General features: G+C 42.0%; 1 protein-coding gene across 2 annotated transcripts in view; it reads left to right on the forward strand.

Moving 5' to 3' along the window:
• Window positions 1-200: 200 nt before the first annotated feature.
• The window catches only part of ELOVL2 (ELOVL fatty acid elongase 2), a 70,198-nt gene continuing 45,971 nt past the window's right edge, over window positions 201-24,427 (forward strand). For both annotated transcript variants that reach the window (XM_033408088.2, XM_004281036.4), the window contains exon 1: window positions 201-394. In XM_033408088.2, the coding sequence (XP_033263979.2) occupies window positions 392-394 (3 nt within the window). In that variant the 5' untranslated portion in view covers window positions 201-391. The remainder of the gene's footprint in view (window positions 395-24,427) is intronic.

Raw genomic sequence — 24,427 nt, forward strand, 5'->3', positions numbered from 1 at the left:
GCCAGCTGGGCCTGCAAATCGCCGCCCGGCCGGCAGAGGGCGCGCGAAGCGGCGCTGGAGAACCCGGGCTCCCGGGGTCCGCGTGCGAAGCCGTTCGGGGCCGCCGTCTCGTCTGCCCGCCCCTCTCCCGCCGCCCTGCTAGCGCAGCGGCCGGCGGAGCCCGTGCGAGGGGAGGGGGCGGGGAGCGGCGGTCTCCCAAAACGGCTCTGCGGCTCGGAGCGCCGAGCGGGAGCGGCGCGAGCCCGAGGGGGCGGGGAAGCGCGGGCTGGCGTGCGCGCGCCGGGCGTGGGTTGGGGTAAGAAGAGCGGGCGCGGCGGCAGCGCGAGGCAGAGGGACGCCGGCTACCCTGGACAGCGCATCGCCGGACGCTGGGGTCGCCGCGCCGCGGATCATGGTGAGTGGGGGCAGTGCGCCGCCGCCTGCCTCTTTCTTTCTTTCTTTCCGCGACTGGGCGGGAAGGGGCCGAGGAAGCGCCGGTGCGGGAGCTGCGGGTTCGACCGCTGGAACCCGTCGCTGTCTGCGGGCCGGGCCGGGCCGCGCGGGCCTGTGGAGGGGGCGGTGAACGTTTCGGTGCGGTGGGGGGAAGGGGGACCGCGGGTCTCGGGCGGTTGGTCCGGGTCCGCGGCCCCGACCGGCCCCTCAGGCGCCCGCCGCGTCCAGCGCCCTGTTGCATGCACGCGGCCGGCCGGAGCTGGGATGCCCGCCAAACCGCCCCCTCCTTCCGCGGCGGCTGTTCTCGCGCGGCCCCCGCCGCCCCCCGCTCCCGGCACGGGGAACGGCCCCCCCCCTCGCGCGGGACCGATATCTCCGCGGGAAGTTCAGGCTTTGGGGAGCTAACGGTTGAATTTCTGCCCGCGCGGTGCCTACAGTCCCTGGGGTGTGTCTGTGCGCCGGCCCGTACCTCCCCGGGTTTGCACGGTGGGTTCGGGGGATGGGTTTCCACGTGTGAACCGGGATGGAGGGACCGCTACTGTGTTCTTTCCGACAGTTCGTCTCTCCCCCAGCTTGCCAGGCTCCGACTCCACCCCGAATTCATAACGCTTTCTGATGGGCATTAAGCTCTGTTCCTGGAGAGAGGGGGTGGGGTGTCCCCGCGTGCCCGTGCCCCAGGAACTGCCCGAGAGTGTTGGCGGCAGAGCCTGGTTGTGCGACTGCAAAAAAGGAAAGTGTGTGCCAGGCTCTAAGTCCGAGCAAAATGTGAAGACTCGTTTGTCCTCAGTGGTCCCTATTCTATCTTTGCTTCTCTCCTCCTTCCCATATGGTCTCCTCTCCACTTCAGGGCTTGTTCGTATGCGAATCTCCTCCCCCCCCCCCCCCCCCCGCTTCAGCGGACACTAATCAACCCTAGATTTTGTCTTTTCTGCGGTTTCAGGTACACGCTATTTTCCCTGATTACGGGGGAAGCGTTCTCTGACTACTCTTCTTGAAATTACGGTCTTTCCCATCCAACCCACCGCAGTTCATATTACCCTGGTCTGCTTCGTTTTTTTTTCTTTAGCAACTATTATTTAACATACTATCTATTTAGTCTGTGGGGTTTATTGAACACGTTCCCCACCAGAATGTGAGTTTCAGTAGGGCAGAGATTTTTGGGTCATGTTGTTCACGGCTCTGTTACTAGTACCTACAACAGTGCCTGACACATAGCAGGTGTTCAGTAAATTAAAAGAATTAGCCCAGTAAAGCAGCATGCTGATGCTAACGTTATAATGTACAAATGAGAAACAGTAGTGCCACTACGGGATTATCTATCCAGTGAACAGTTGTAATGATGAGAATCACAGGTGAAGTTGAGAGGAGGGATGCTCTTGGAGAAGACGGACTCAGTTTGGTGGCCCTCAGTGATAAGAGTATAGCTGACCATGCTCTTGACACCTTGGCACCTGGGTGGACAAAGCATTTTTAGGGCTAACTGGCTGTCTCCTTCAGGTCCTGCACCTTTGTTCCAAATTATTATGCATTGTAACGAGTGAGGGAACAAGTCCAAGAATATCTCCTTAACTGTATGGAAGAGTCATGGGAATTAACCTAAAAGAGCCAAAATAAAGGCCAAGCTCTTATAAACTGCTCTATACAGTCATGATACTACCTTCAGAAAAGGCATTTTTCAGAAACTTCGGGTCTTCAGAGGAGATTTTTTTTTTTAATGTCCAAATCCAAGGCTTCTCACTTAAAAATGACGGAGAGAGTGTGATGTAGGGGTTATAATCCATAAATAAAGTAGTGGTTCAGTTCAGAGCCACCCCTCAGGTTCCTAGTGCAACGTGAACAGCCTCTCACGATGTTTCTGCTAGTCCTATTCCAAAACATATTTTTCAAATTCCCTTTTGTTTTTCCACTTCCAGAGTGTAAATTTATGGCAGTCCTTTGTTTTAAGCCTGGGGAAGTGTGCTTTTATAATCTGAGCCAAACTGCTTAATAAAATCTACCTGGGAAAGTTTCTGAAAATGGTGTAATTATAGCCATCGCTGTACAAGTTCTGCGGTTCTATGATTACTGTCTTGTCCAGGTAGGTAGTGAAATTAAAGGTAAAAAGGAAAGAAAAGTAAGTTTGTCTTTGAAATTAAAACCAACCAACCACACACAAATAAAAGACACCTCATTCTTAACCAAGTTTATATTTGTAGGAGATTTTGCTGTGTTATGACTCCAGTCAAAATGTCAAGCCGTTTTTTTTTTCTTCAAAAGCAAAGCATTATCAAGGAGTACACAATCCGTTTTTAACGTACCCAGCTGGGTAAGCTTACTTTTTGGTTCTTCAACAAAAGGCTGCAATTTAATCTAGCTGCCTTCAAGACATGTTTTTTCAGTTGAGGTATAATTGATTCCTTCAAAACATTTCAATCACAGTCGGGGAGGTCCAGGTGCTTTCATAGCCTGAGAGTGTTGACAATTAGTTAACTGGATAAATGATGTGATCCACTTATCTTCAGGAGGCGGGGCCCTGCTGGTCAGGGTTGCACCCAGGATCACCTCGCTTCGGCAATCGGAGGTGTACCGTCCAACTTGTCGGGTTTGGGTATTAAGAGTAGATGGTGACCGAAGGCAAGAAGTTGCCCTGGAAGCTCTTACTTAGGCTCAACATGGCCAAAGTATGTCAACATCAGTAGTTCGTGATAATTCTGAAGTTAGAATTTGCTCACTTGTGTTTTTTCTTAATCGAATTAGGACATGGCTAGTGTTTCACTGACTCTGACAATGAACCATTATAATAAATTGCTAGTTTAAATGTAGCCATTTAAAATTTAACAATTGCAGAGTGTAAATTGTTCTGGGGTTGATGTGGCAATTTGGAGTTCCAGGTGTGGAATCAACCCTGGGTTTGAATCCCAGCACCAGCACTTAACTATGACCTTGGGCAGCTTAACTTGTTTAGGCCTCAGTTTTTTCTTCTGTGAAAGGAATCAGTATTGTTATTTCATAAGATGGTTTGAGGAACAAATAAGATACTGCACTTAATGTGGCTAGTTTAGTGCTGCGAGTGTTCAGTAAATATTAACTATTGTAATGACATGTGTTGTTCTGTCTCCCGTATCTGTTTGCAGTCGAGACACCTCTAAATGATGTTTGTGATTCTGCTTAGAATTCTCTTCCCCATATGTGATACTAACACATACCTAGTATTGCTCTGTGTCAGCACTTATCCAGGATAAATATAATGCGAGCCACATAATGTAGTTTAAAATTTTCTAGTAGTTACATGAAAAAGGACAGACAGGTGAAATTAATTTTAACATTTTAACCCAATTCATGCAAATATTATTTCAACATGTAATAAATGTTAAAAAAAATTAGGTATTTTATATATTTTTTTCCGTATGAAATCTTCAAAATCTGGTGTGTGTTATGCTTACGGCATGTTCAATTCAGGCTAGCCACAGTTTCTCAACAGCCACTTGATTTGAAGCTACTGTATTGAGACAAAACAGCTCTAGATGGTACACGTCTTCCAAATGTACCTCTTATCTGCTAGACCCTTTCCACTCGTGACAACCTCACTGCCACCTTAAACCTAGCACGACTGAAAGAAAGCTACTCACCTTTCAGACTCGCCCCTGTTCCCTCTTGCTGTTAGTAATTCCACCAGCTCTGGAGGCTACTGTGTCAGAAATCTGATTCTTACTCTCTTTTTTCTTTATATTGTCTAATATTCTTATATTTTTACTTGAAAATATCTTTCAATCTCTTCTCTCCAGCCCCTTTTCCATTATTGCTTTTTCTACAGGTTTCCTCTTTTGCGGTCTGTTTGTTTTTTTACTTGAAGCTTGTTATTTCATCATCATTTTCACTGCGTAGCTTATTGCTGGGACTCTGGTCCTCTGGTGATCGAGGTCTCACCCCTCCCTTTGCTCCTGCCCGCTTCTCTCCTCCGGGTCACCGGCCTCCACATTCTCTCCATTCTTTCATCAGCTCTTTTTCATGTTAAGTCACAAAAGCTTTCTATTTTATCGCTTATTTCCATGTTGAACACCTTTCCTTTATCAAATGTCCAAAGAAATAACACTTACTTTCACTGATACTCTGCTATTAAGATGACTCACCCAAGGGGTGGGGGATGACCCTCCCTTTACCTGAAAAGCTTAGGTAAATGGAGGAGAAAAATAAACCATAGGAAGGGAAGATGAAATTATTTTTGAGCTTTATCTACCTTTCAAGAAATATCTACGGACCTGATTAATGAGAGTAACAGCAACCTCCTAAACAGTGATGACACCCTACGTTACTCAGTGCCTTAGAGGAACAGGGTGCTTTCCTTTGTGCCTGGTGAGCAAAGCTACAAAACAGAAGAAAGGCACTGGACCAAGGGCAAGAAACCTGGCTTCCTGTCCTGGCTTTATTGTGGACCAGCTCTGAGCCCTTGATCAAGCCACCCTGGGGCACTGTTTACTCATCAGCAAAATGCCTTACTCTCTGTTTCAAAAGACTGTTTTGTCAGTATCAAATTCTGGGGCCTTTACACTGGCTGTTCCCTCAGGCTGAGTCTTTCTCCTGAGAGCTGTGTGGCTTCTTCCCGTTACGTTGTGTTCACGCCCTTCTCCTTACGCTGCCCTCTTTTTTTCATAACACTGTGAGCTTAGAATTTCCTCATTTACATAATGCTCAGAACTTTCTAATGATTTACTTATTACGTTGTGTGATTTGTCGTCCTTCCTGCCTCAATCCAAGCTTCACGAGGGCAGATTTTTGTTTGCGTTGCTCAGTGATGTATCTCAGGCACCGAGACTAATCCCTGTGACGTACAGTAAATGCTAAATGATTGTGGATAGAGTGAAGGCCAGATCTGCTGGTTCCCAGGGCGGTGCTCCTTTCTCTTCACGTCCTGTTTCCCACATGCCAAGGATGAATTGGGAAATGAACATTTGCTTTGCAGACATATCCACAGCACAATCCCTTCAAAGAACAATCTCTCTTAATGCATTTAAAGTCATTTATCACAACTCAGTTTAGGTGTGTTTCAGTAATACAGATGTTTCACCGATGCATATACGCCCAAGTTACCTCTTAGTAGATGATAATGTGTGTGTATTCCTACAACTATATTTACACTGCACAATCGTTATGTTTGTGGAAGGGGCCGGGTTAGGTCATTATTTCTAAATAATGAAACGTGTGGTTTCGTAAGTTCTTAGTGAAATCAAAATGTGTATGCATTCCTGTTTTGTAGAAATGTGTATGCATTTCTATTTGCATTTCATAATTTGTAGACTGGGCCAGGTTATATTGTTTTTACATAATGAAATCTATAATTATAGCATTAAGTTCTTACTGAAATTAAAAATGAATATTTCTTTTAATAGTAATATAAACAAAGCTATGATTCATGAATTTACTGAATAATTATTTTTACTTTACATATGGTGCATTCTTTGGCTTTGAGTTACCACTTCAGTACAGGGATAGCAGTATTTTACATTAATCAGTAAAATGTTTTTTAATGCATTTTTACACACATTATCTCTTGAAGCCTCACAAAAGACTTGGGAGAGACTAAGTCCTGTGTCACTATACTAGTTCACAGGTGAGAAAATTGAGTTTCAAAGAAGATAAATGATTTTACCCAAGGTCACATACTAGAGGTAACAAAACCAGGTATAAATCTTCTGACTCCAAAAATATCACCTCTTCCTCTAATCCATATAGCCTTATCCTAGAACCAGTGCAAATGTGTCTTCTCATATAAATATGGTGAAAGAAGAGCACTTTCTCATTCCTATAGATAAGAATGGAAAAATCAGAATGATTTCCCCATGTAATTTCTTTCTCATGAATTATAAGAATAGGGATAGAGGTATATATACACACAGATACATTCAAAAGTATTAAATATATATAAAACCTAAAGATCTGTTTCATATACATGGAAAATGGAGCATATGAGGGAAAGTGTTATTTTTTTTAGATATTTATTTGGTTGTGCCGGGTCTTACTTGCAGTACGAGAGCTCCTTAGTCTTGGCATGCAAACTCTTAGTTGCAGCCTGCATGTGGGATCTAGTTCCCTGACCAGGGATGGAACCCGGCCCCCATGCATTGGGAGTGTGGAGTCTTCTTAACCCTAACCCTAACCACTGCGCCACCAGGGAAGTCCTAGGAAAGTGTTATTTTAAATGGCGGTGATATGAACAACATATGTACATATCAAACTTTATCTACTTACCAGTATAATGAGTAGGGGAACACCTATACAGTAGACAATTAAGTAATTTACAAAGGAAGTAAAGTTAAAGTAGTCTGTTTTTGAGTAGAATGACTGCAGTATTAAGACATTGATCAGAGAGACCAGTGTTAGCTTTGCACATAAATTTTTGTTTCATGATGAGAGTTCATCATTTGGGTTTATTTCCAATACTTTAAAAATTTAAAGTATTGATTTTCTGTAAGGCTAAGTAGAATTTGGTTTACTAGAAACTGAGTTTAACAGGTACTGTGGCAACTTGGGAGATGCTTTTTTTTTTTTTTGGAAGAGTCAAAAAGTTTATTGACCATCACACTGAACAGTTGGATTAAAAATTAACTCAAGCCTTTAAAGAAATCGGAAGGTATCCATAATGCAAAAATCAGTTAGGCCATTTTCAGTTTCCTAGGGATCAGACCTGATCAGCTGACTTTCTTCTTGGCCTCTGGGAGGTCTCTGCAGAGTTCTCCAAGGCACAGTGGGAAGAAAGGACGGCTATTCTTTGACCTTCTCTGCTCCCATGCCAGAGGCTTTCCTTAAATTCTTACAGGGAAGAGCAGCTTCCTTGGCTTTTGGAAATGCAGATTTCATGACTGTTTTAATGTCTGTGGTGAAGTTATTCCTAAGAGGAAGGGTGTTTTGGGTTGTCAGAAAAATATTCAGTTGTCAGAAATGCACTTGGAGGCTGTTTCACATCCCTTTTCTCCATAGGCTGGGGAGTTGTTAGTTCTTTGTATTTTTAAGGAAAGCATTACCTTTCCTTTGGCCTCTTATCTATTCAGATTCCTAAAAAGAAAAGGCACGTGTCACAAGTTGTTTTGGGATTTACTACCTGAAGTCTGCTACAAACTCAAAGCACACTAGCTTCACCGTTATGTAAGCCGTGTTTCTTCACTCAACAATAATGTGATTATTACATTGACCCCTTAAAGGTCCTGCTGCTACTACTAAGATGCTGCCGTGTTTTCTTTCTTTTTTTTGTAAATTAGGTTTACTATACTGTAAATCTTTTTCTTTTTACAATTTAAAAAGTAAGTGGAAACATCCCTGTTGTAACAGATTTCTGAAAAGAACATTAATCTTTTTTTGGGGGGGAGTATAGAATTACAAAAGCGTGACATGAATGCAACTTTTCACAAATGCATAACTTATAAAACAGGGTGCATGATGTTTTTCTCTGTGTCGTGGGGCTTTTAGAGGAAAGGTTTCTAAGGACCAGAGTGGTGGTTGGAGGGTGGACCCGGAGAGGGTTGGTTAGAATCAATTTAGGAGCTGGAAGGGATGGGGGATGATAAAGATTTCCTAGTTCAAATCTGGCCTCAACCCATGAAGGGACTGACATGAAGAAAGTAGGATGCACTGGGGTGGGGAATGGAGGGCAGGCTCCAGCCTCTGACCCCACCCTGAGGGGAGGAAGCACAGTCACAAATGTTCCCGTTTTAGAAGTAAGAAAACTGAGGCAGGGACTTGTCCAAGGTCACACAGCTGAGAAGTGGCCAACTAATCTGAGTTCACACAGCTGCTTGTTGGTAGAACTTCAGTCATTTCCTTTTCTTGGGAAAAATGAGCTATTTCCTTTGGAATCTGGGTTCCCATTCCTCTCTCTGTCACTCATAGTAGTATATTTATTAAACGTGGTAATAACATCTTGCATCTGTGAGGTGCTTATGATTTTCAAAGCACTTTGGTATCAATGATCACATTCAGTCTCACAGCCACTCCTCAGAGTAGATGTGACAGGGGGATGGAAACCTCAACAGCAGCAGTGCCAGGAGTTACAGTTGAACCAGGGGCCCATAGTAGCACATCAAACTACACCTGCGCACGGAATTTTCCAAAAGAGACTGCCTTGTCCCCAGCCCTGGCAGAAGAGTCAGACCTTGGGTAGCCATATTTCATACCATGTGACCTCCCTCCCTGACGCCTGATTTGTCTAAGGATGGACACTGGATCCCAGGGCAACCAGCCACAGGCAGGCCTGTAGCCGATCACAGCAGGTAGAGTGCTGCCTGAGGGGCAGTGCTCATGAGTTGGGCCACAAGATCCTGAAGAACGCTAACCTTGTCGGTGTTTGCTTTATATAAGCTAGAACAAGTGTCTGTAATAGTCTTAAGTCCTTGGTGTAAACTGTGGAATTGATAGTTTACATTAATTCTTTTTTTGAAGGAAAGAGAAACGTTCTCACGTTGAGTACCGTGTTGTTTAAAAGCCGATACCAAGGGGACATGGAAATTCATTGCCTTAGTAAACTTTTGATTAAGTGTACCCATTGGTTCCTTCATTCAGCCACATGATCGGTAATAGGCAGTGTGCTCGGCACTGTCAACCTAAATGGAAAAGACAGTTACTGCTTCAAGAAGTCAGCAGTGCGGGGGGAGAACCTTGTGTCCTCTAGTGTGAGCATATGAACAGGTCAGTAGCTGAGGTTTCGAGTCACTCAGGCCAGTAAATGTGCTTTATGCCTGTGTTACATTTTTATCCATTAAGAAGATTTAGTATAATGTGACTAGTTGTGTTATTACTTAAAAAAAAAAAAAATCTAAACCCTGCATCATGGGTAGCTTTTGCCTCTTTATCAGGCCAAAAATGTGGTCAAGACCAGGAGGTGTGACTGGTCATTGAAGAGGCAAAATCGTCAGGATTGATAAAGCTGAGATCGAGGTTGAGTCTGTGACACCAGAGTACTCAGAGGACGAGGCAATTCCGTGAGAGGAGAAAACATCAAACCAGCTGTCTGAGAGCGAGGGTGGGTAGAAGGAGCATGAACTTAGGAATCAGACGTGTATTTAAATGTACATTCCCAGACTCAGTGAAGCCACATGTACTGACTCAGAATCTGAGTTGAGGGGCTTTGGAATCTGTACGCCAGGAATCGGGTGCACACGAATTTGGAATCTAGTGCTCTGGGGGCTCAAAGGAATGAGTGACCACTTTCTAGCAAAAATGTTTAGTGTATGATCATGAAGGAGTTGGGATCAATGCTGGATCTTGAACAGGTTGGATTTTGATGTGTAGGAAAAAGGAGAAAGGTAGAATCGAGCAGAACATTCCATTTAGGGAAATAGGTTGGTAAGGAACCAGAAAGCAATAACATATTTGAGAAGAAGCTGTACTATGAGCAGCTTATGGACAAGGCCACGTCTGCAGAGGCTAGCACAGAATAAAGAGGTGCTCAATAAAGAGTTGAGTTTGAAGCTTAGGGACAAATGAGATTATGGGACAGATCAAGTCAGATTTTGAGGAGTCTTGAATCTGAGGCTGGGAAGTTTCTTCTAGATTTTGTGAACCAGGTTTTGAAATGGAGAGTCAAATGATGAAAGCATTATTTAGGAAGATTTAATCTGGTTTCCATAATATCTGGGGCTGGGAGAGCCTGGATAAGGAGGTTATAAAGGGGCTGAACTAATGTTAATTCTCTTATTTTCATGTTGTCAACTTTTGAAAACTTATCTCTGGGTTTTCACCACACATTCCTGGGTTCAATTTATCTCATCTCTAAAATATGTATAATAACACATGGTGAAGATTGGGTCAAATAAGATAGTATGTAAAGCCCCTCGTGATATACAAGCTAGCTGAGAGTAGATGCTCAAAACTGGTGGCTCTTACCCATAGAAACTTAATCATATTATCTTCACAAACCTAACTTTTCTCTCTATGCCTGGAATAGAGAGCTTTAAAAATCTAACTTGATTAATCTACATATATTTACATTAAAAGGTTTTTCATATTCCTGAGATTTTAGGGGTTTTGTTTGTTTGTTTGTTTTTGCGGTACGCGGGCCTCTCACTGTTGTGGCCTCTCCCATTGCGGAGCACAGGCTCCGGACGCGCAGGCCCAGCGGCCATGGCTCACGGGCCCAGCCGCTCCGCGGCATGTGGGATCTTCCCAGACTGGGGCACGAACCCGTGTCCCCTGCATCGGCAGGCGGACTCTCAACCACTGTGCCACCAGGGAAGCCCCTGAGATTTTAGTTTTAACATTCAGGACTTTTTCTGGAGAGAATGAAAACGTGATAAAAACTTAATTCTCTGATTTTTGGGTCCTTTTCTTTAGGCTGCATGAGTTCTGTTAATTAATGAAAAATGAAAAGCTAAACTGTGTGCTCGTTTCAGAACAGTTTTTCTTTTTGAAAAGTTCTCACCTATAGATGCAATCACAAAACAGTGTGTTTTGCAAACTGTTTCATGGATTTGAATCACAACTTTAGAAAATCCTAAGAGCTCCACATAATCAGATTAAACTTTAGCTGTTTGCCCAACCGCCCACATCAAATTGCCTATGTCTTGAGCTTCTTAATTGTGCTTAATCGAATGCTTTAACCCCGAAAAATGTACAAGAAAACAGATCTTCCAGGCTCTGCCTTTGCCACTGGATCATCATTACTTCAGGTACTAAAACCCTAAAATTAGCAGATTTTTGGATTTGTGTGTTGTATTGGAAATAATGAGGAAAGAGAATATATATGTACACTGCTGCTTTTCCGAATTTTTCCCTGTCTGTTTGGAAGTAGTGGAAATTGATTAGAAATTTAAGCGTTATGTGTAAAACCGGAATAGGTGGACAATATGGGGCTTACTTTTCATGACCTAGGAGAAGACAGTGTTAGAAGAGGCAAAGATTAGGTGGGAAAAGTGGAAGACTCGTTGGACGTGTTGCGGGCAGTGAATAGACCCGCCTGGCTGGCGTGAAGCTGTTGCTAAGAGGACTGGTCCAGTCAAGGGTGGAGGAGGGCTTGAACCAAATGGAACGAAGTCCCCAGGTTTCTGGTCAAAGTCCATGATGCCCTCCAGTGTAAAACCCTTTCCTCCCTGGTAGAGTTGTTTTGTATGGCTTGATTCCCTATCAGCTCATTTTCCCCCCAAAATAGGATAATTACACCTTCAATTTGCTACCAACTTTAGAAGAACTTTCCACAATGTTCCTCGTGGTAATGACGATTATACCATATGTTTGTATAATGCTTTCAATTTATAGAACACTTTCACAGCATCTCAATTTTTTTTTTTTTTTTTTGTGGTACGCGGGCCTCTCACTGTTGTGGCCTCTCCCATTGCGGAGCACAGGCTCCGGACGCGCAGGCCCAGTGGCCATGGCTCACGGGCCCAGCTGCTCTGCGGCATGTGGGATCTTCCCGGACCGGGGCACGAACCCTTGTCCCCTGCATCAGCAGGCAGACTCTCAGCCACTGCGCCACCAGGGAAGCCCAGTTGTATGTTTTTTAGTTAATTATTTAGTTCATTATCTATCTCCCCCACTGCAGTATAAGGCTGTAAGGGCAAGAACTTGGTATGTCTTGTTTACCACTGCAATTTCCACACTAGAATGGTGGCAGCGTGTAATAGACACCCAAAGAACACTTGTTGGATAAATGGACAGATGTGTAAATTAACAAGAACCAGAGGGCTTCCCTGGTGGCACAGTGGTTAAGAATCTGCCTGCCAAATGCAAGGGACATGGGTTTGAGCCCTGGCCCGGGAAGATCCTACATGCTGCAGAGCAACAAAGCCCGTGCACCACAACTACTGAGCCTGAGCTCTAGAGCCTGTGAGCCACAACTACTGAGCCCACGTGCCACAACTACTGAAGCCTGCACACCTAGAGCCTGTGCTCCGCAACAAGAGAAGCCATGACAATGAGAAGCTCGCGCACCGCAACGAAGAGTAGCCCCTGCTCGCCACAATTAAAAGCCCGTGCGCAGCAACAAAGACCCAACACAGCCAAAAATAAATTAATTAAAAAAAGAAGAAGAAGAAACGGAGACTCAGATTGTTCAGAGTCCAATAGCTAGTAAATGGTGGATTGGGGATTCAAACCCACTTTATACCTGTGTCTCATATTTTCTACCCCACTGCTTGTTTCATTATAGTAATTGACTTTCCTGATACCCATGTTAATTTCAGCAAGACTGAGAAAACACAAACCATGAAAAGTGACAGGTTTGACTGTATCAAAATGTTAAATTTTGACATGACAGAAGACACCATAGGCAGAGATTAAAAAAACAAGCAACAGACTAGAAGGTATTTGCCATCCATATAACAATATAGATTGTTATATATACAAATGACTTTTTATAAGTCAATAAACAGACAAGCAACCCATTAGAAACATGGATGAGGCTTATTAAATGGCAGCTCACTGCAGAGGAAACCACAGCCAATAAACATTGAGAGACATGCACAACCTCAGTAGTAATAAGGAAATGCAAATTAAAACCATGCTACATCCATGAACTTGGCAAAAACTTAAAATGCTGACAGTAGCAAGTCCTATAACTTCTTAGAGCATATGGTAGTTTTTACTAAAATTATAAATGTTAATAAGCAACATAGCAATTCCACAGCTAGATTTATTCCCAGAGAAATTCTTAGTTATTAACACAAGGAAATTTGTATAAAGCATCATTGTTTGTAAAAGCAGAAAACTGGAAACAACCTAAAATATCCATTAGTAAAGAAATGGATAAATAACACTACAGAATATTCATATGATGGGATACTATACAGCAGTTACAGTGAATGAACTAGATCTTCATGTATCAACATGAATAGATCAAGCTGCCGAAATCAAGTATGATATAATTTATATACATCCTTAAAGTCGTATTGTTACATTTTTGTTTGAATATCTGTATATAAATGTATAAAAACAGGAACAAGAAGGCTTGACCTCAAATTTATTGCAGTAGTTATATCTGAGGAAGGAACAAGGGACACAGGATTAGAGAGAGATACAAGGGAAGGACAGCTTTAGCAATTTTATTTCTCAGTTCCCAGCACCTGCTAGGTATATTCAGTAAATATTTATCAAATTAATTAATTTTAAAAGATTTGAAACAAATGATAGTTTTAACATGTGATGTATTTATTTTACTGTTCTTTACATTTTTATGCTTTTTCCTAAGTTAAAAGTGGATTTGGATTTGGGATCTGTGTTAGAGATCTGGTATGAATAGCACATGCGGGACAGATTAGCCACAAGGCAGGAGGACGGGCTGTTGTTTTCTTAGACCCTAGTCCGTCCTTCTTGGCTGACTGAACCAACTCTGAAAGACCATTCAAGGTCAGGCTCGGCAGCCATGCACTTTTAGAGAACTAAAGGACAAATTGTAGAAGGGCATGTTTGTCATTCTCAATGTTAATTAAAGGAATAAGTATATCTTCCCATGTGCGAAAGAGAGGAATAGCCAAATACAACAATAGCAACTGATCACATTTACTGAGTTCTTGATAGTAAGAGTTCCAGGTACTGTTACAGGAACCTTTCCTGTATTTCCTCATCCTCACAGCAAACCTGGGAGTTGGTGCTGTCACTTCCCTTTTGCAGATAGGGAAACTGAGACAGTCTGGGGAAAGAAGCGTAAAGAGAGCATTTTTACTCAAATTATACTCTGTACTTGTGTGTCCTAATAGGAAGGCAGTTGTGGAGGGCTTTGAACCACCGACATAGCATCCTTTCACTTTCCCTTCTCTAACAGCTGACTTACCCAGTGTTGTCTTTGAGAGTATTTATCTTGAATATCCCTCGGGTCTTTTTCCAGTGTTAAAACTCAAACTGGAGTTTTGTTACTCTCCTTTTTACACTACTGCATTTCTTCGAACTTTTAAAAAAGATATTAAGAAATTTTTGTAAAGATATCACTGTTTAGACAAGCCCTAATCAAAGAAGGTACATTTCTCCTATGTGATGTCACTCCCTCTAGATTATCCAAGGGTGATGGCAGTAGGAGATAGAAGGATGTGACAGTGTGCAGCTCAATCGGGATCTGAAAGTGCAGGACAATGAATGAATGTCTTTTAAGCGACTACATAGTGTACAGGCCCATCCCAGATGCTTTTACAAATATGAAGTCATCTAAGCTTCACTGTGAAGTTAGAATGACTTTTCTCATTTTATAAATAACGAAGATGATACTCAGACAATATTTTGCCCAAGGTTATGCAGCTACTTAGTGTCAGAACCAAGACTAGACTTGTAAGACTCCCATTCTTTGCAAGGAACCACCCTGACTGCCATGCTACCTCTTGTAACCCTAACCCCACACACACCAGACCCAGGACCGGCTACAAATGATCACCGCGTGAGTGAGTGGCAAGAAGACACAGCATTCCTCTAAACGGTGCTGGGTCATCGCTCACTAGCTCTAGTTAGGCAAGTTGCTGTACTTCTCTAAGCCTCACTTTCCTGATCTGTCAAGGGAGGTGAAAAAACCTATTTTATAGACTAGCTGAGAGAATTAAGATGATAATATGTAATATGCCTAATAAATACAATGGCTGATACCTAATAAACACATTCTATTTTCATTTATTATTGCTATTATTATCCCCTGTAATTTCTATGATGAAGAAAGTGACATTGGGGGTAATTCTGAAATTAGGAATTCCTTGACATATTGTTTTAAAATGAAAAAAAACATTAAAAGCATGCTTCATGACAGCTGTAGGTAACTAATGAAGGGAGAGTGTAATGCTTTTCTTTATGAACCAATCAGTCAGTAAAAAAGAAAGGAAAAGGGAGCCTACAACCATTATTACAATTTGTAGGCATCCTCTGCTGGTGGAAATAGTTACTCTGGACTGAAGCCATCCAGTCACAGATCAGCCTGTTTGTCCCTACCTGCTTCTAGCCAAGAATAAAATCTCTTTACAAAAGGTGGCCAAACTGAAGAGTCAGATAAGCTACTGCTTGATTTAACTTTATATTTATCAGGGCAGCCACAACAAGGGAGGCATACAGTGTTCTAGGACAAGGACCTGTTTTAAGCTATTATGGAGTTTAAATGCCACATCCAAATTTAAAGCAGAACCAAATCCCCAAAGAGAAAAAGACATGCTATCAACAAAGCAACTTACGCATTGCCATAAAGAAGCCCTATAAGCTGTCATTTGGTTGATAGAGAAATCTGTGTGTCTGTAGATTCCCCACAACAAAAGTCCAAATTAGGCCCGTTTGGAGGAATGGTATTGGAGACACTTCTAAACTAGGCACAGGCAGAAGGAATCGGTTATATCAATGGAAATATGGCTTTCACAGTAAGAGAGGTAATAAGTTCTACCACATTCTGACATTGTTCACATCTGAAGGCTGTTTTTTTTTTAAATATTAACTAGAATAAATGCAGAAGAGAATGCTGAAGAAGGTGAGGGTCTAGAGTGCATGTCACGTATGTGGACATGTGTGTAATGGTATATTCAATTAACACTTGTGGAAGGAGGAAGGAAGGGAAGCAGGAAAGGCCAGATGACAAAGTTGGGGAGGGAGAGGAGAGTGGGAGGAGGTGAATTTACTGAGGCTGTTTAGGAAAAGTGAAGGCTTGGTGTGAAATGTCAAATATCTAAAGGGCTCTCAGGACTTCCCTGGTGGCAGAGTGGTTAAGAATCCGCCTGCCAATGCAGGGGACACCGGTTCCACCCCTGGTCCGGGAAAATCCCACATGCCGCAGAGCAGCTAAGCCCATGCGCCACAACTGCTGAGCCTCTGCGCTCCACAACTACTGAGCCCGTGCACCTAGAGCCCGTGCTCCACAACAAGAGAAGCCACCGCAATGAAAAGCCTGTGCACCGCAATGAAGAGTAACCCCTGCTCGTCCCAACTAGAGAAAGCCTGCACACAGCAATGAAGACCCAACGCAGCCAAAAATAAATAAAATAAATTTATTTTTGAAAATGTTAATTTCTATAAAAGGCCCTCATGCAAAAAAAAAAAAAAATGGTACTACTTGTATGTGATTTTAGAGGAAAGAACTAGGATTGATGGGTAACCACTGAATGGAGAAAGATTTTTAGCCCCAAATAAGGACTGGTTTCCTAAAAATGAGAAACATTTAAAAAATAGACTGTGCTACCTTGCAAATAGAAGTCTTTCTCTAGAGTTTTTCCAGTAAGGTGTGTGGATTTCTATCAGAATTATTGTGGGAAGCAATTATTTCCAGCTTTGGGTGGGAAGCTGAATTAGATGTCTATGACTCTCTGATACTATGAGAGCCAATAAAGTGCTCCTTGATTCATCTGAGGTTTAAAAAAAATCATTGTGTGTTTCCTTTCTGTGTTTCTGTTCATAAAGTCTGGACCATGCAGAGCTAATTCTTAGGCCTTTATAGTGCTGTGTGGTAGGAAAGGAATCCTTACAAAGAAACGTGTTAACCTTTAATATGTTTTTAAAGTTATTTTTCATAAAACATAGAAGGCTAAGCTTAAGAAATGGAGAAGTACTTACATCAAAACTTTTCAAATATTTTCAAATATTATTTAACCTAAAGATATTGCATCTTTGTATAAGGAAAGATGGTTACTCCGTAGAGTCAGATAGTTACTCTGTTAGATATAATAATACTAATACTCCATATAGTTATGTTAGAGTTCCTATGAAGAAATCAGGCTACAGTTTATGAACTGGCAGTAAATCCTGTTATTTCTGGGTTGCGTGTAGCCAAAGACAAAATTTCGTATCATTCACCCAGTGATCATATTGGACTTACTGCAAAGGTATACTTACTTTACTGATTCTGAAATGTAATTGGACGTTTTAGGCTTATTCATGTTCTATGACTCCTTATAAAATCTTTGTTTCCGGGTGAATGATACTCAACAGCAGCTAATTCAGTCATCATAAGAAGGGATTTTTCCCCCTGTGTTATGTAAATGAGGTTCAAGGCCGCAACACCTGTTGGTGCCAGAGTCAAAGCAAGAGCCTGGGTCTCTTAATTCGTCTTTAGTGTTTTCTGCCCCATTATGACAATTACTGACTTTATAGTGAAGCAATAATGTTTACTACGTGAGTAAATGTATGGGCATCTCCTTTAGGAGATTCCATGGAATAGGGAAAGCCCGTTTTTGTTAAATAGGACCTTTAATTAATACATATATAACATTGGGTTCATCCTGCATTCTGGCATCCTGCTAAGTGCATGCAAGTTACCCACATGGGTTTAACGTGAATATGTTTTATTCGAAAAGATTTTATCCTAAGCTAAACTAACCGTTGCTGTCATGGAGTTAAATAGCTTTCTCTGTGAACATATTTAGGTGACTCTTCTATTAGGAAATTCTAGAGGTTGAAGGAATAGCAAACTAGAATGAACAATTAGGTGAAAATCAGACTACTCCTCGCTTGAGTCCTTCAAAGGGAAGAGAGAAAGTGGCGAATGAATGTGTGTGTGTGTGTGTGTTGTAAGGTTTTCCCTTCGATTGTTACCAGCTGCTACTTCATGATAGTGTCTTGGTGGACTTGGGTTCTATAGCAATGAGACAGTGGACATGAAGAAAATAAACGGCTTCCATTTCCCTGCCATTTCTAGTTTGTCTGGTGAAACCAAGGAGGCTCGTTATTTAAGAATCAGCTTCTTGGACTTCCCTGGTGGTCCAGTGGTACAACTCCACGCTCCCAATGCAGGGGGCTGGGGTTCGATCCCTGGTCAGGGGACTAGATCCCACATGCACGCCACAACTAAGACCCGGCACAGCCTAAATAAATAAATAAATATTTTTTTAAAAATCAGCTTCTTGGTGGCTGTCCCAGAGATCTGTAATATAACACTTAACCCAAGTCCAGGATTAATGTAGAAGAGTTGGCTGGTCCCTCCAGTCACAGCTGAGAAGGATCACAAAAGATTTCCTACCACGTGCTGCCCAGCCGAGCTGGCATTATCCGACCTCTTTGCCCTGCTTGCTACTGGCTACATTTTCAGTCCTTGGGCTTTTTAAAAGTACGCAAGTTAGTTGGCCAGACTTTCTTTTTTAAAAAAACAAACAAAATTGATAGTCTAACATCTCCTTCTTTAACTTTTCTAATTTATCTAAATCCAACACACATTTTCACACAATCAGACCTAACGGTCTCTAGAGACTAACTTGGGCCACAACTTGAGAAACAACTAGAACTACTAATCAAGTGAGGTCACTAGTGAAGTGCAAGTGCTCACATAATCTTCCTGAAAACAGCGTTGCATCAAATACCTCCCTAAATAAAACTCCGGAATGTTTCTGACCCACCCTTTCCACTGCCCAGAGGTACTACCCATTGGTGTTACTGAATTTATCTTTTCTCTTTTAGAGACTGGGAGGGAAAAACACTGTAAACCTTCTATAGCTGCATTAGCTGTAGTAGTTCACGTTCTCTATAATGATACAAGCCTAGCTGTATCTAAAAAGAAAAATCAAATAACCTTTGAGTGCTGAAAGGCAAAAACTAGGTGAAGACTTCTGCCAAGAAAATACTTTTAAAATCATAAGATCATGAAGATAACCATTAGTATGCTTTGTGTGTGTTGCTTTATCTTGTAGAAGTCAACCAGTTTCTAATAGACAAAGGAATAGATTGGTGCACGCACTTTTAAAAGAAAATTTGGTAACATTCTCATTATTCATATGACTTAAATGGCTGTGCTTCTTTGACTCATTTTCATGATACATTTATAATTGTTTCAAATAGGCATTTATTCACTTTAAAACATTTCTTCTGCCCTATTAAAAGTTACACTGCAGATAAGCATTTGAAAGACCTTGCTTGCGTGAAGTTAAACTAAAAAATTGTTGAATGAAAATGAGTGAAGTAACCCAACTTATCAAACTATTCAGTGTTAATATGAAAGGCTGCAAATTTCACTTTCACTGATTTCAGTCCCATCTGTCCAGTTCATTCCCAAATTACCCATTGGACCGACATACTTCAGACATTGGCACCATATATGAAGCTAAGAATATATTAATTTAGTTATATAATAAAGTAAATTAGTATGTTTTATGTTTATCTCCAGTAGTAGCTTCAAAATTCTTATATAGGCAAAGAATGGGATGGGATGACTGTCTGGTTGGGAGCAGATGGAGGGTAGGGACCTCGGGGGAGGGCTTGAAGCATCTGTCATTTAGAAAATTGAGAAAACACGCTACATAATGCTCTCTATTCTCTGTTGAATAGAAATTGATTCATCAGTAAGATTAAGGATAGTAATATCATAAAAGTGCTCATCTAGCAGTATTCAAGACAGTAGCTCAGGAAGAACCAGGTGAGAAGATGTGTGATGCAATGCTAATTTTCAAAAAATGGGGGTCAGAGGCTTAGATATACATAATTTTCTTTATTTTGACACAGTATCTTGGCAAAAGCAATGGGCTTTGCCACACACGGGGTATAATTGTAACAAATCATTTTGTCTTCTGCTTTATATCACCTGTCAAATAGCTAATACTTGTCACAGCTCTCTTTTTTCCACACCCCCCCCATAGAGTTGTCTGTCTTTATCATCAGCCCAGTGTTTTGGGAGACCGTGTTGGGCTGATGACTGAATGTTGATTAATTAATTGAGGTGAGACCCCAGAAGGTGCTCAAAATAACACGAGATATCTAAAATTATTTGTAAAACTCCCTAACCATCATAGATGTCAGGTAGCCGTTAAAAAGGCCATTTTTTTTTCACACAGTGCTCAGGCTGCATTTTGCCTTCCTGTGACTTGTTTTCCTCTTAGAGCCTCTGCTAATGATGCTCAGTTTGATTTGACATCTGGATTAAAATGTTAAGGAAAAGGTATGATTTTCCTTTACTTCTTAGAAAAGCCTTTATACAGTGAAGTGTGGAGCAACTAACTGTCACGATAATATACTTCAACCAAAGAAGGATGTGATAAGGATTTCATTCAGCAGGGAAAGAGTCTGGATGGCTCAGTAACTCCCAGTATCGGCTGGTTCCATAGCTTGAAAGAAGGAAAATATAACACAGTCTATCCGTGTGACACAGATTGTCTCTTAGTATTAGCAGTAAAAGAACACATCTTTTGACATTACCATGAATATCCGGAAATACTGTCGATATTTTTAGAACATATAGAAATAGATTAGAATATAGATATATAAATAGGTAGAATAGGTAGGTGTGATTATTGCTTAAAATTTAGAAATAAAATCTGGCCCATGTCTTTTCCAAGAAACCATTAAAAGCTTTCCTTTGTTTTCACATTCAAAAGGATAGCACTTGTACATGCAGAAAAGCCAACCTGCTTCCCCTCTGCTCAGTACTTGATAACCAGAGCACATACAAACAAAATCTCCTTTCACTGCTGCTGGTAATTGTGAAAGAGCTGTATTCTTCCCCATGTCCCCAAATTCAGAAGCTGGTACACTTCCAAGGTGTCCTGAATACAACTCTCTGGCCTGGGGTTAAATCTCCAAGGAGTTTGGTATTCACTCACAACTTCACGGGGAAATAGAAGTTGTAAGAATCACTACAAATATCTTGTGTCGCCACCGTAGCAGCTTTTTTGGTTCCTCACATATCCAGTACTGAACCACCGAATGACTTTATTTTCTAACTGTGAAATTGCCTCTTTGTTTTTCTGTATGGCAGATTTCATTTTATTCCCTTGAAATTAAGGCAAGTTATTTAATATCTTTTAATGAGGCCAGAATATTATAAAAGAAATAATGTGTTTGGATTTTATGTCCATTTTCTTGGAGAGAAGGCCATAACTTGCAAAATGACTGGCAGCAGGGTAACTAATAAAATTATATTCATGATTAAAAATTTGTATTTGTTTAGTCAGATTCCAGTTTCCTTAAACTTGGTGAACTTCTGTGTAACCAACAAATTAATTCACAAATTAAGCTTTGTGAATTTATTTTTAAAGTGTTTAAAATCTATTTTCGTGACTTCACAAATCCGGTATACTTATGTCATGTCTTTGTTAATCAGGGACTGTTCTGCGCTCGCGAGATACATCTCTGAGCGGTAGCTCACAGTACTTTGTGTTTACACACTTACGTCTCACCCGTTCTTTCCCCAACTCCCCGCAGTTCCCCGCACTTTGTCTGCCCTCGCCATACGCCCATAACCAAGTGTTGTTTTCTGTCTCTTCTTTTCTGTTCCTTTGGGAGAGATCACAAAGCGTTCCTCTCTTGCAACCCCAGTACTGTATGTAGATTTAAGTACATCCTGTACCTTTTTCATCACTGCATTCTCTCTCCCTGGGTCCCACAGGGAACTGAGCCATGAAGAATCCCAAGTAACAGATTCTTTACTCAGCATTACTCCTCATGTCCAGAGCTTTGTTGTTGAGATGCCTTGTCTGTATCTGACCATTTCCCGATGCACCTCATAGGGGTGAGTGCCCTCCCACGATATGCTGCCCAGGCTCTTGTGCAAAGAGGACTGACTGCCCCACCCGTCCGCAGAGAGTTCTGAGCCAAGAGGTGAGCGGGCAGCACCGCCTTACAGTGTATCAGCACAGCAGGTGACTAAACGCATATACGCCCTAGAGATACTAGAAGACTATTTAAAATGCGTTACAGGCAGACCTGGATTTATTGTACTTCACAGATCCTGCATTTTTACTTATTGAGGGTTTGTAGCAATGCTGCATCGAGCAAGTCTATCCGCACCATTTTTTCCAACAGTATTTGCTCATTTCGTGTCTCTGTCACATTTTGGCAATTCTCACAATATTTCAGACTTTTTCATTATTCATTATGGTGATGTGTGATCAGTGATCTTTGATATTACTACTATGACTTGCCGAAGGCTCAGATGATGGTTAACATTTTTTACCATAAAATATTTATAATTAAGGAATATACATTATTTAGGCATAATGCTGTTGCGTACTTAATATACTACAGTATAGCATAAACACCTTTTTTTTTTTTTTTTTTTTGCGGTACGCGGGCCTCTCACTGTTGTGGCCTCTCCCGTTGCGGAGCACAGGCTCCGGACGCACAGGCTCAACGGCCATGGCTCACGGGCCCAGCCGCTCCACGGCATGTAGGATCTTCCCGGACCGGGACACGAACCCGTGTCCCCTGCATCAACAGGTGGACTTTCAACCACTACGCCACCAGGGAGGCCTCAGCATAAACAACTTTTATGTGCACTGGGAAACCAAAAAATTGACATGACTTGCTTTGTTGTAATACTCCCTTTATTGCGGTGGTCTGGAGCTGAACCCACAATGTCTCCAAGGTATGCCTGCATTGAAATTAGTAATTTTTAAACACTGGTATTTATTTCTTAAAAATCTAGAACGAAGAAGATATTTAAGAGTCCTTCTAGGTGGTTTTCACTGAGTCATGGGTCTCTACAATTTTGGAGTTACTGCTGTCTCAGTATCCCTCTGCTTTAAAATACAGGGATACATTGTCAAATGTCTTTCAGTCTCTCTTCCTAATCCCCAAAGCTCTTTTTTTTTTTTAAACGTAGATTTTATTTATTTTTGGCTGTATTGGGTCTTTGTTGCTGTGCGCGGGGCCTACTCTTCATTGCCGTGCACGGGCTTCTCATTGTGGTGGCTTCTCTTGTTGCAGAGCATGGGCTCTAGGCACGCGGGCTTCCGTAGTTGTGGCTCGAGGGCTTCAGTAGTTGTGGCTCGTGGGCTCTAGAGCGCAGGCTCAGTAGTTGTGGCACACGGGCTTAGTTGCTCCATGGCATGTGGGATCTTCCTGGACCAGGGCTCGAACCCACATCCCCTTCATTGGCAGGTGGATTCTTAACCACTGCGCCACCAGGGAAGTCCAACACTGTTTTTTTAATTATTAATTATTTATTTTTTGGCTGCGTTGGGTCTTCCTTGCTGCACGCGGGCTTTCTGTTTAGTTGCAGTGAGCGGGGGCTACTCTTCATTGCGGCGTGCGGGCATCTCATTGTGGTGGCTTCTCTTGTTGCAGAGCACAGGCTCTAGGCACGCAGGCTTCAGTAGTTGTGGCACGTGGGCTCTAGAGTGCAGGCTCAGTAGTTGCGGCGCACAGGCTTAGTTGCTCTGCGGCATGTGGGATCTTCCCGGACCAGGGGTCGAACCCATGTCCCCTGTAGTGGCAGGCAGATTCTTAACCACTGCACCACCAGGGAAGTCCAGTCCCCAACACTCTTTACTTGCCATGTACATATTCACACATAATAATCCTGATAACTCTCTAAACCTGTCAAAGAAGAATGTTGCCAAAGGAAAAAGAGGTCAGAAGTGGACCCCTGAAGTTTGCAAGCCCATTTCTGGTGTGATACTGGCAAACTCATTCATTTATATATATATATATATGTATATATATATATACATATATATATATATGATAAATACATTCCACAAATGCTTATTGAGTGCCTAGTGTATGCCAGACATAGGATCTTGACCAGTTTGGGAGAAGGTGAGTGGTCAGGAAAAGCCAAAAGACAATTAGGCGTCATCCAGGCAAAAGGAAGAACACCTACGTGCAGGGAGGTGAGGACGGGGAAAGATGGATGGAGAGATACTCATTGGGGGAACTTCAGATAATTAAATGTGCCTGGGGCGGAGAGTGCACATAGGCATCTGGAAGGAGAGGAAGCTTAGAAAGGTGAATTTTGGCCAAGTTGGCTAAAGAACTTAATAACAGTTATTTGATTTTTTAAAAAATTCCTCAGATTTTGCCCCTATGCAGAACAGTACGGAGGTTCCTTAAAAAACTGAAAATAGAATTACCATATGACCCAGCAATCCCACTACTGGGCATATACACAGAGAAAACCATAATTCAAAAAGACACATGCACCCCAATGTTCATTGCATCTCTATTTACAATAGCCAGGTCATGGAAGCAACCTAAATGCCCATTGACAGACGAATGGATAAAGAAGATGTGGTGCATATATACAATGGAATATTACTCAGCAATAAAAAGGAATGAAATTGGGTCATTTGTTGAGACGTGGATGGATCTAGAGACTGTCATACAGAGTGAAGTTAAGTCAGAAAAAGAAAAACAAATATCGTATATTAACGCATATATGTGG

The sequence above is a fragment of the Orcinus orca genome, chromosome 10, assembly GCF_937001465.1.
Source record: "Orcinus orca chromosome 10, mOrcOrc1.1, whole genome shotgun sequence".
Lineage (NCBI taxonomy): Eukaryota > Metazoa > Chordata > Mammalia > Artiodactyla > Delphinidae > Orcinus > Orcinus orca.